Source organism: Oryzias melastigma, linkage group LG21 (assembly GCF_002922805.2).
Source record: "Oryzias melastigma strain HK-1 linkage group LG21, ASM292280v2, whole genome shotgun sequence".
NCBI classification, from domain to species: domain Eukaryota; kingdom Metazoa; phylum Chordata; class Actinopteri; order Beloniformes; family Adrianichthyidae; genus Oryzias; species Oryzias melastigma.
Window position 1 is genome coordinate 28,804,286 of NC_050532.1, and position 12,252 is coordinate 28,816,537.

General features: G+C 40.9%; 1 protein-coding gene across 1 annotated transcript in view; it reads left to right on the top strand.

Moving 5' to 3' along the window:
- Positions 1 to 12,252, top strand: part of LOC112154875 (CLIP-associating protein 1-B) — a 68,446-nt gene that overhangs the window by 13,189 nt on the left and 43,005 nt on the right. The window contains exons 8-17 of the mRNA XM_024286103.2: positions 1,119 to 1,189; positions 1,507 to 1,638; positions 1,706 to 1,779; positions 3,276 to 3,368; positions 3,543 to 3,688; positions 4,523 to 4,658; positions 4,755 to 4,825; positions 5,560 to 5,619; positions 7,401 to 7,478; positions 7,552 to 7,713. Coding sequence (XP_024141871.1) covers positions 1,119 to 1,189; positions 1,507 to 1,638; positions 1,706 to 1,779; positions 3,276 to 3,368; positions 3,543 to 3,688; positions 4,523 to 4,658; positions 4,755 to 4,825; positions 5,560 to 5,619; positions 7,401 to 7,478; positions 7,552 to 7,713 — 1,023 coding nt within the window. The remainder of the gene's footprint in view (positions 1 to 1,118; positions 1,190 to 1,506; positions 1,639 to 1,705; positions 1,780 to 3,275; positions 3,369 to 3,542; positions 3,689 to 4,522; positions 4,659 to 4,754; positions 4,826 to 5,559; positions 5,620 to 7,400; positions 7,479 to 7,551; positions 7,714 to 12,252) is intronic.

A 12,252-nucleotide genomic window follows, 5' to 3' on the forward strand; every position in this document is an offset into this window, starting at 1 on the left:
CAGCGTCACTTTCAGAACAAATGTTTCCACAATCTGAGTCTGAAGACAGAATTGTGGACCTGGAAATATCGCCGCTATCGCTAGCTCCTAGCCGACACGCAAAGCAGAAGCCATCTTGCTATATTGACTCTGGTGACGTCACACGCACCACGTGACCAAAACGGAGCTTTTGACCCGGAAGAGACAGGTTTGCCAAATTTGGCCTCAAAAATGCCGTTTTATTTCAATATTTCTTGCTCAAAACACGCCAAAACATTTGGAAATGGTAAATATAAGGCGAAATACAGTTAACACCGAAAATGACCCACAACCCCATTACTAACCCTTTAAGGGAAACTATTAAACCACTCCTGTCTTTTCTACTGTCTTGCTGTTGCAGTAAACTGTGGAAATAACGGATGTCATCATGTCTGTATTAGGATATTAAACAGAAGTTTATAGTCAGTATTTATAGATTGCTCAGACGAGTCTTCCTACTGTTTGATGTGTTAAATTAGAGTGCTAGTCTGGACCAGATATTTTGAATGTCACAAATTTAAATGAGCTCTAAATGAGGCTTTTCACTGCAATTATTAGGCTATAGTAAAACTAGAACAATTACTGACCACAATTATTGAATCACTCAAATAATGCCATAACAGCACTAGTTAGAATGTCTACTTTTTATCTCCTCTGTTAGGTGTTTATGTTCATGTGTCGCGTAGACCTGCAGTTCTGTACTGACTAAGGCCTTGTAGAAACTTGGAAAAACTATAGAAGCTCTAAAAAAATAATTTCTGTTTTAGAAGCTGAGCTCTGTCTGAGGAATACTTCATGTTTCAGACCTGGTCAGGCAAACAGTTCTGATATCAGCTTAAGTGATGAAATGGGAAGTTAAAATCTGCACTAAAACATGCAATTTAGGTATTTTCAGTAATAATACAAAAACAACTTTTAGGTGTGCAAATGTTTTTTAACTTCTTTTTTATTTTCTCTGAAACCATCAATTTCATCTAGATTTTGGAGATGATTTAAACGTGCAGCTGCTATTGTAAAAAATGGCTGGAGATGAACTCATTCCTTTGATAATGTTCTTGGTTTATTCTTTACAAAAATGTTCTTTATGTGTGTTTTTTTAGGTTGAATGTAATCTTCAGTAAACTGGATGAAGTCCAAAGATCTGGGAACATGATCCTGTCAGCCAGCGAAGGTGGGTTCTTGTAGAGGAAAGCTACGGTGAACAGCAAACAAAAGGTTGGCTAGGATCAGAGTTTAAGATTTGACTCAGAGGAATTGTTGTGCTTTATGTGGACGGACACAGAACTGTGATGCATTGAGTGCTGTACACTATAATACCAGGACAGACCAAGAATAAACCAGCCCCCCCACTGAGTTGTCTGGAAAACCAATTAATGAGCATCCCAGAATCCACATTTGTTCTAAACAGATGTAAAAGGTTGAGGATTGAGTGGTCAGACCATGAGCACAGAGCAGTTTAAGTCATGTTTTCCAAACTTTGCATTTCAGACAGGAACTTTGAGGAGGACGCATCAGTGGAAGGGAAAACGTCTACATCCTGTAAAGCGCTCTCCACTGGAAAGAAGACAGTTATGATCTCAGTCAGAAGAACCAACTCTACTTCTTCTGCAAAATCTCCTGGTGAGGAAGAACCTCACACTAACCCTTCAGGTGACAAACCCTGACTGAGCTCCTGTTGTGTTCTAAGGTAAAGAATCCGCTGCTGGAGCTGTTGATGAAGAAGATTTTGTTAAAGCCTTTGAGGACGTTCCTTCAGTCCAGGTCTGTGGCTCTTCTCAGATTATCAATTCAGTTTTATTTATGTAGCCCAATATTATAAAAGAATTGTCTATTGGACTTCATCCTGGTACTTTTACAGAAGTAGAAAGTCAGTCATAAAACATAAACAATAGCTGGTTGCTAAACTAAATAGACTAAACTAAACTGGTTATCCCCGTCCTTAGACTCTCCCTCCCAGTAGGAAAAAAAAAAAAAACCTGATTCAGGAAAAAATGAAGAATGTCCGGATGAAGGAGAGATCCTCTCTTAGGATGGACAGATAGGACTCGGGGGATGTCCACAGCCACAACGAGCCAGAGGCGTGGTCCACGGCCAAGAGCAGGAGCACAGACGATCCACCTGGAATCTCTCTTGCTCTGAGTAGGACAGATTCCTGTGGGAGTGATTCTCATTTGGTTTAGAAATCATCTGATTATCTTCAGGCAAGCATTCAAAAAGTTTACAGTCTTATAGTTTGGACTCTAAGTGTCTTTACATTTTGGGGTGGGGTTCTGCCCAAAGATGCTGTGAGGATATGAAACCCAGACCAGAGTCCTCTGCCCAGTGAGCTCCATCCATCCAAGCGTTCATCCACAATTGTTTCTGATTCTGCTGTGGAAAACCTGATGGTGTTTCATGGTTTTACTGCAGCCAGTTAACGTATTCCTGCCCTCTAGAATAAAGTCCCCTACTTATATATTATTTATTTGTCCTGTGTCTGTGGATCAGTGGGTTGTACAAAGATCGGTTAACCCAGGTGTCGTCTACCTGCAGCTCCTTTACCTCACCATAGAGGCTCTCTGGCTAAAGAAAAATAAAATAATAGTCATTTTTATAAAGTACAGTTACTAAATCACTATTTATTTGATTTAGTTACTTAATTTGATCAATTCATGGCTGAAGTGCAGTTAGAAGAAAAGCTATGTAAATGTTTCACATCCCTGCTGACCTCTAGCATTTTTTTTGCTCTACGCTTCCTCCAGTACACTCTTTCAGGAGTTTAAAGCATATATTATCTTATGGTGCACAACAATGGAATTCTTCATTTTTAAAGAAAATCATATAAAATTAAAAAATAAAAAATACGAAAAACTTAACATTTAGAAACATTTCTTGTTTGTCTTTATTTTTCTGTTTTTATTCATGGCAAAAAAAGAAATATAATTCATATTTAATATTCAAACAAACAATGTAATGAATGCAATGCGGTATCAAATGGTCTTAAAGGGCTCCTACTGGGTTCTCAAATGACTCATACTGTTAACGTTAGAAGACCGCTATGCTAACCAGTCGGTTGCTGGTTCAAACCTGGACTTGACAGTCATTTGGAGAGGATGCTGTTTCCCTTTTTTTAATAAATGTGTAGGTCGCAGTGATTACAAGATTCTGCCCATCCCACACACCTGAGCTCACACCTGTATAAATACCAGCTGTAACCACACCCACAATGTCAGAGGGAGATGTGAACAAAGATCAAAAATGGTGTGATGTCTGTGCAGATCAACTCCAGCAGAGAGATGGAGGACCAGATGACCAAGGTCAGAGAAGTCCTGTCTGATGAAAAGCATGATTGGGAACAGCGCGTCCAGGCGGTAAGTCTCCTCGGTTCTGTTCTTAGATGAAGTCTGAGGAGGCTGACTGATGGCTGCACATAGACATGCACGTCTGTGTTGGACTTCCTGTTGTACTGTCCTAAAGAACCAACAGCAGGATCAGTTCCAGACGGAGACTGATTGTGGAACGTCTTCTTTTCCTGGCTTCTGCAGCTGAAGAAAGTCCGCTCTCTCATGCTGGCAGGAGCTGCTGAGTATGAAAGTTTCCCTCAGCAGCTCCGTCTGCTCCAAGCCGCCTTCAAACTGTCTGCTAAGGACCTGCGCTCTCAGGTGGTTCGGGAGGCCTGCATCACACTGGGGTAGGATGAGGCAACATGTTGACATTTGGTGAGGGACCCGTCCACGTCAAACATTGAGGTTTTGGGTGTTCCCATTAAATCATGAGTCTCCAACCTCCGGGCTGCCAACTGGAAACGGTCCAGTACCGGGAGAACACCGGTACCTTAACCCAGTACGGTGCTCTAACATGGTATTGGTTTGCGTCCAGTACTGCACCCAGGCATGGTTAATGTTCGGTACCACGTCTGGTACTGGTGTGGGTCTGGTACCGCCTCCTGAGGGTTGCGGACCCTTAATTTTACGAACAGCCAGCACATTTAAAAACAATGAATTGGGGACACCCAAAACATCAAAAAGTGACGTGGAGGGTCCTTATCTAATCAGTGGCAACTTGGGGAGGAAAATTTGTTGGCTGTGGACAAGAAGGCCACAGTGAAATGTCTGTGTATTGCGGTGGGGGGTTTAATGAGGGGGCTGCATTCATTCGTTCATTCACTTCTAGAGCAGCTTGACTGCTCTAGAAGTGAATAAACAGCTGGTTCAGACAGGAACTATGCACAGCTAAAAGTCCACAAAGCTAAATCAGGGTCAGACAGGCCGATGTCAGTCACAAGCATGTGATCATCCAAGAAGAGACTAAAGATGTCAAAGTACAGGCAAGGGTCAGGGCAGGCAATCGGAGAATAACCAGGGTCGGAAACAGAAGATCAGGTGCAGAATGAAACACTCTGTAATGCAGGCAGGTTGACACAAACAATACTTCACACTGATGAAATCATTTTGATTATTGACCAGGAAGAAAAAAAACACAGAATCATTTCTTATTTCTCTCTCTTTCCTGCTTTTCATTTCAGACATTTGTCTTTGCTATTGGGTAACAAGTTTAACCACGGAGCCGAGAGCATCATGCCCACGCTGCTGAGCCTCGTGCCCAACAGCACTAAAGTCATGGCCACGTCAGGCGTGGCTGCAATCTGCCTCATCCTGAGGGTGAGAGTCAGGGGACTCCAAGATTCAGACCATCAGCCTTCAGAGCAGGTGGACAGAACCACGGTGACGAATAACCAGTTTTGGTTTTCGTTTTAGCACACACACTACCCACGCCTGATCCCCATAATCACCAGCAACTGCAGCTCCAAGTCAGTCGCAGTCCGAAGGTAAGAGGGCCTGTAGCTTAGATAAAAACTAGACTTTTATCTGCTACTTTCTGTTCAGATGTTTCAGTGACAGGAAGTTTTCGATTTGTTTCAGTGCCTTTTTCAAAAAGAATTTTAGCTGCCAAATTTTAGCCTCATTCACAGATTTATTTCTTTTCCATGTTTAAACTTACAAACTTGTTTTTAGTCGTCCTTCCTTTCCTAAAATTCACACCCAGATGAGCCAAAGTTTAGAGTTCAGAAATCAACAAACTGTCAGCTGATGGACAAGCATTTAATCAGAAGAAAAATCACTTATTTTCTGGTGGAAAACAAGTGACTAATAATTACTTGAAAATTAACAATATAATTCTCAATCATTCTGTTAAAAAGCCTTTAAAACCTTAACAAAATCAGCATTTCTTACCCGTCTGACCTGAGATTAAACTTTTATTTTCAATCAGATGATTGGAGCACTTATTTTCAGGTCATGTCTACTGATGTGAGCTCATTTAGTGTAAAATATGGAACAGCTATAACTGTATATTAACACACAACATCAACAATCATGACCACCTTCGATTCTGAAGATGATGGGATGTCAAATCTGGAGACTTAGTCAGACAAAGAAGAGGTTGTAACCTGTTTATTGATTCATCTCCATAGTAACTCAGAGCAGCGTGTTGTGTTCTTTAATTCAAACTTTTTGCTTCAGATGTGAGACTTTTGTTTGTAACTGCAGCTTCTCTTTGCAGACGATGTTTTGAATTCCTAGATCTGCTTCTGCAGGAGTGGCACACAATCACACTGGAGAGGTGAGACGTTCAAACGACCAATCAGAGCTCTCTGTCCTTTTCTGACCTTCTAACATCTGTCTAAACTGAGGGGAGAAGCTGCAGCAGGTTGGGAGAAACTCCTCTTTTCTTGTAACTCAACGTTTAGGACTCCGCTCTGTCGGTTTGTCTCCAGTCGAGTTTAGCAGACACTTTTACAAAGAGTTTAGACATTGTTGTGAAAGATGAGAGTTCTTCCCTTGAGAACTTTGTGAAGAAACTGTTTCTGTTGTAAAATTTTCCTAAGGAATTTTAGGCTTGGACCAGGTTTAAATAAACCCTTTATTGTTGTGGTTTACAGTGGTTTGATGTTTATGTGTTTAATGAATGTGTTCTGACATTGATGCTTCTGAGATCTTCACCTCCTGCTGCTATTTTTCTCAGCTTGAACCGACAGGTTTTTCTTTGTTTTTGTTTTCTGCTCTATAACAGTTCAGGAAAGTTTGAGTTGCTCTGTCCTCATGATGACATCTTTTTGTTGATTTTATGAACTTTTGTTGTTGTCCTAGAACAGGCTCTGGTGTCTTTGTGCTCATCTGCTTCCTGGCTGAAATGACTAAACGTGTTTTGTCCAGTTACAATGTTTTAAAGTTTTTGTGTTTATTTGCTTCTTCTTATCTCATTGCTGTAGTTACTAACCTGCATGTCTGTCTTACTACAAATATCTGTCTCATTCTTATTAACTCCATCTGGTCACAACAGTTCGTCGTCATACTCAGGCTGGTTCTGCTGAAGGTTTCTTGTTGATCAAACATTTCAAGTTTTTTTCCCCCTGTTGTCTTTTTTTGATTGATTGATTAATTGATCTGGTTTATTTCAGTCATTATTTGTAGATAATACAAGAAAAAAAATCACACATATGTATCAAAACTCTACAGAAATAATGCATTTCACTGATTAAAACACAAACACACACGTAAAGCACATTTGATTCATTAACAAAAGTGATTATTAGCTAAAGTGATGTAGAGTTTAAATTATTGCTTGAAAAGAGGAGGGGAGACATGAATCTCTATGATTCCACCCCTACTGAGTTATTTCTACTTATAGTTTTTGTATTCCGGTTTTGATCAGATTAAGTGCAGATTTTTTTCAAAGTCATTCAGATTGTCCATAAGATCTTTCATTATTTGTTTACATATATATATTATCTTGAGTAGTATCCTTCCAACAGATCTTTGTTCTCACATCTAGTCCATTTCCGTCTTCTTCCAGTGACCCACTCTCCATCAAAGTGCTCTGGTTCCCCAGAACCTGACGAAGAGCTTGTTAGGCTGAGCAACAGCTCAGCTGATTGCAGCCTCTGGGTATCAACTGGGAAGGTTTCTTGGGACTCCACTTTGACTTGCCGGCTTTTAACTCGGGATTTGATGACAAAGACTTGAGACTTACTTGTGACTTTAAATCAAATCAAATCAACTTTATTTAAAAAAACACTTCTCATACATAAGTAGCCAGCAATGACTTGGTCCCACCTCGGGTTTCAGGCAGCAGAATGGTTTCCCTGCCTTCCACAGAGAGAAGAGTCGCCTCGTGGGATGACAGATGTTCTTCCGGATCTTCTTTGGTTCCGCTAACCCTAACAGAATCGTGGATATCTATATTCTTAGGAATCTCAGGAGAGAGAAAAGCTGCAGTGGAAAACTAAGCAAAGATGTGTCTGGGGATTTTTGTTTCAGGAGTTCTTTAGGTTCATGAGTTTTTGTTGAGGAGTGACGTTGGGGTCATTACCCCATCCTCACCATACTCCCGTGTCATCTCAGACATGTTCCTGTTCTGGCTGAAACCATTAGAAGGGGCATCCACGACGCTGACTCTGAGGCAAGGTCAATTGCTAGAAAGTAAGTCTTTAAACGTTGTGTTCTTGAAGTGTTCTCTGCTTCTTTTCTTAACTCTTCTTCCAATGATCCTCAGGTGTTACTGGAGTTTCCATGGCCACCACAGTCGAGAGGCGGAGCATCTTTTTCATGGGTTGGAGTCCACGTACCAGAAGGCTCTGCAGTCTCACCTGAAGGGCAGTGTCCTCTCTTTGCCTCAGTCGGACCAGTCCTCTTCCTCTTCCCAGGAGAGTCTAAAGTAAGGCTTTTGGGTCTTTGCTGGTCTGGATCTCATGAGCGTGCACCTTCATGTTCTTGAATCCTGTACAGACACGTTCATTCAGAGACTTTCAGAGAGTTCAAAACAAACAACCAAACTTACAACAGTGTAGGACCATGTTTCTCAACCCTGGTCCAAACCGTGTCCTGTACTTTCCAATCCTACCCCGCTCAAACACACCTGTCTTTGATGACTGTTATCATCGAGCTTCTGTAAGCCTGATGATCAGCTGAATCAAGTATCAACATACGATCATCTGATGTGAAGCATCTGTTCTGTTTTTGCTCACTGTCCCTGACAAACAAACAAACAGATGGATGGTCTCTGACGCCACCCATTGAATTCTTCAGTCCCCTACTGGAACCTTAAACTGTCAGCTCACAGGCGCCGCATTATTGGCTGGATTTAACTCCGCCTCCCATTCCAAATATGGAATTTAGAGGCAGGACCGGGTTGATTCGTTTGTTTTCCCTTTTGTTTTGGTCCACGGCCACAACTTACGCCGGTCTGCGGTACCTCCATGCTAACGCGGCTAACCGCTTTAGCTAACATTTCCAGCAATGCAAGTCAGCGGTGGATTAATATCTACATCATGAATCGTCATGGGTAAGTGCTTGGTGTTTTACACATAATATGTACATTTTTTTAAAGTACAGCGGTAAACGTTTCTTTTAGACAACAAAAACACATTTTCCATATTATGTATTTTGTAAGAACACTGTCCTACAACTCATAACTAGTTTGAGTCTCTTATATATGTAGTCAGAACATGTCACATATGCAATGTGATTATTTGTTGTGGCCTTTACATGCACATTTAAACAATAGTAATAGATGAACATGTGAAACGTCATGTTTTCTCTTGTGTTAATAAAACTATTGGCACATAATCACATATAATGTTATGATTGAAATGTAAGATGTTTTCTCTTACCCCTTTAGTGGAGTTGAACATTCTGTCATTAACTCTTTAGACCTGAGCTAATATTTGAGTTAACCCTCTACACAGTTAAGCAGAATGAACTACTGTAGTAAAATCACCCAGAACATGATGTCCATGTCTGTGGAAGCCAGGTCTGCAGAGGTTAAACATGCTGATGACAACCCAAAGAACAATAAATACTGTGATGTTCTTATCAATACAAACTCATTTTCTTAAAATATTTTATCTAAAGATATTTTTATATGAATCTTGAGCATAAACATGATTAAATATTTGTCATTGTGTATTTTTAACACAACTTTGCAAAAACAGCTTGCGTACAAATATTTATTGAATAAAATCTATTTTATTTTCTTTACAATCACAGTTTTGATCATCAGTGTCTGTCAGGCATCAGAGAGTGAAGCTGAACAGAACCATCACAGCCACTCGGGCTCGGCAAGGATCCACGTGTCCTGGTTCAGCTGAGGGGGACGGCGGTGGAGCAGCTTCTGATTTTCTCCTTAAGGGGGAAGTAACAGGGTCCAAGTCAGGAGTCTGGAGCTGATCGTCGTCCAGCAGAGGCGCGACGCTCGCCTCGGCACTGAAATTCCTCTTTTTAATGCTTTTCAGTGGATGGAAATGACAAGTGGGTGGATGGCTCAGTGGGCTAAGTGTAGAGCTACCACGCAGGAGACCTGGGTTCAATCTCCACTGATCTCCATCCAGAATCGGGTCCTTAGGCGAGATCCTTGACACCACTGGTTAACATGGGTCCCTTCCGCCTTGCTTCAAGGGTTGTCAGGAAGGGCATCTGGCGGAAAAACTCTGCCAAATCACTCCTGCGAAACAGTAGGTGATGTTTCACTGTGGGGACTCTGAATGGGACAAGCGGAATTACAACAGTGGATAGGAATGACGATGTTAATATTAGGTTCTGAAAATAGACATAGTAGATGGCTCTTTGTGACCATGACATTGTTCATTAATAGCTTTTCCGCTGTTGTTCATTTTAAAGTATTTTGTACTAGACATGACTGAATACTAATTCCATCCTTCCTGTGCTCAGCAACAGACAGTCATCATGTCAGGTGACTGTTTAAGGAGGATTGGGATAATTTGATCTGTTTGAATATAAATAAATATTGTACAGATCTGACTTTGACTCATATTTCCTTTTGTTTCTCTTGCATATAGTGAGAATAAACAGGAGAGACTGCTCACTCAAAAATGTTAAACTTTCTTTTTAATTGTATCACACTTATGCAGGAATTGTTTCCTAACCATCCATCCATCCATCCATTTTCTTAACCGCTTCTTCCATTTCGGGGTCGCGGGGGTGCCGGAGCCTATCCCGGCTACTGAAGGGCGAAGGCGGGGTACACCCTGGACAGGTCTCCAGTCTGTCTCAGGGCCTCAATCACATACGCAGTCACCCTCACATTCACACCTAGGGACAATTTAGAGTCACCAATGAACCTATGAAGCATGTTTTTGGACGGTGGGAGGAAGCCGGAGTCCCCGGTGAAAACCCACGCATGCACGGGGAGAACATGCAAACTCCACACAGAAAGGTCCCAGCCAGGATTCGAACCGGGGCCTTCTCGCTGTGAGGCAAGAGCGCTAACCACTGCGCCACCGTGCAGCCCTGTTTCCTAACCTCAAAATAAAAATGTTTCTGCCTTAAAATGTCAATGTTGGATTGTCTTAGATTATATACCCACTCACCACGACAAGACGCGGACCTAGAGAGGAACATACGAGACAAACATATGATTAAAATCACAAGACAATAAGCAAAACAAATAAAAATGCACATCTAAAAATTAAATTAAATTAAATTATCACATCGACTCTGAAAGGTTTCTTATGTCTTCACAGTTTCACCTTTAAAAGTCTGAATCACCTGTGTAATGTCAGTCACTTTACATGAAGAGATTCTGGTGTTACTGTTGTGCAGGGGTCGCCAACCGCGGGCACCAGGCTGGTGACCCCTGCAGACGACCCAACACCGGAGCTCTTTTCCCAGATGCCTCAAGCCTCTTCTAAAAATAGCACAACTCACTTGTGAGCTGCGTCTAAAATTCAATTTTATTCTGTTGCTATTTTTTTGTTATTGCACTTGCATTTACATAGATTTAAAAAAGAAAAGCTTAAACATATGTTCATGAACTTTAGATAAGTTTAGGTGACCTCTGACGTACTCCAGTTCAAAGATCATTCATTTAGTTTAAAATGTTGCAGATTTGGTCATTGTGACAAAATTTGTTTCAAAATGTGTAAGTTGATTTTTTTTTTATTGCATAATTGATAAACATGGAACAATATAGTGAAAATGGGACATTTTACCATGAAATGTAAGAGATCAGCTGAAAATGTAACAATTATTGAGATTAATAAAGTGCTGAATAACATCTGTTTCCTAGCTTGTAGTTATTGTTGATAATTATGGTGAGAAATCAGTTTCTTCACATAGAGGATTATCATTCATTTTTAATAATGTAGAACTAACTATAACTAAGCAAAATTTGTTATTTCAAAATGGTAGCCCTTCATATGACTCAGTACACATTAAGTAGCTCTCAGTTTCATAAAAGGTTGATGACCCCTGACGTAGCAGATCTGGATCCAGTTCTTATATTTAAGACTCTGATTAAAGAGAATAACTAAACGTGAAAATAATGAGAAAATGTCAATGTTTTTAACATTAAACCTAAAAAAAGATATGTTAAAAACATTAACATGAATACATTTTGAAAATAAGTAAAAGAAATTACTGGAAGTAAAAGAAATGATCATAATAAATATTTTTGTTAAATATAAAGTTATTTTGAGTATTTGCCAGAGAAAAGACACCAGAGGACTCCCAGAGAGCGTGTTCGAACAGTTTATAGCACGGCAGCAGGACAAAAACCAAAATATATCGCTGAGCTAAAGCTAAACCCAAACACCGGAGCTCTTTTCCCAGAATCCACTGGGGTCAAATCTTTCAATCATGATGCCGCGCCCCCTCATTGAGCAAAAATAAATGCTGTATTAAAAAAAATCTACAAACTTAGAAAAAAATTAACTCCCTTCAGAGTGGTTATGAATCATATATGCAAACATCGATGAAGTAACACGCAGACATTAAAGAGGTTCATTTGAGGGCTGAAATGACCATTTTAACTTGGGAGTCTATGGGAATTGCTCACTCGAAGCTCCGGCCTCTCTGGGCAGTGGCGGTACTGCAGCCTTTTGTTACTTCTGGTTGGCCCCGCCCCCCTCCTGCTTGATCTGTTCAGGCAGGACAACATGGAAACCATGCAGCGTTCCCTGTGGATCAGGAGCGGGAAACGCTGCCGTGAGATACGTCATAGTAGATGTTTTCTAAAGGTCAGATGAAGATGACGGTTGGTCTTCATCGTTTCTGATAATGTTACCAGTTCATTCCTTCCTGTGACCTTCAGGAAGGAGGGGCTTCAAACCTGGACGGAGAGAATATGAATGAAAAGTTCTGTTAAGACTGGCCTTCCTCATACAAACATGCAATAGGGAGAAGGGGAGGGTGTCTGTATTGCAGTGCGCTGCGGGGGGTGGACTACCTGCCAGTGGCC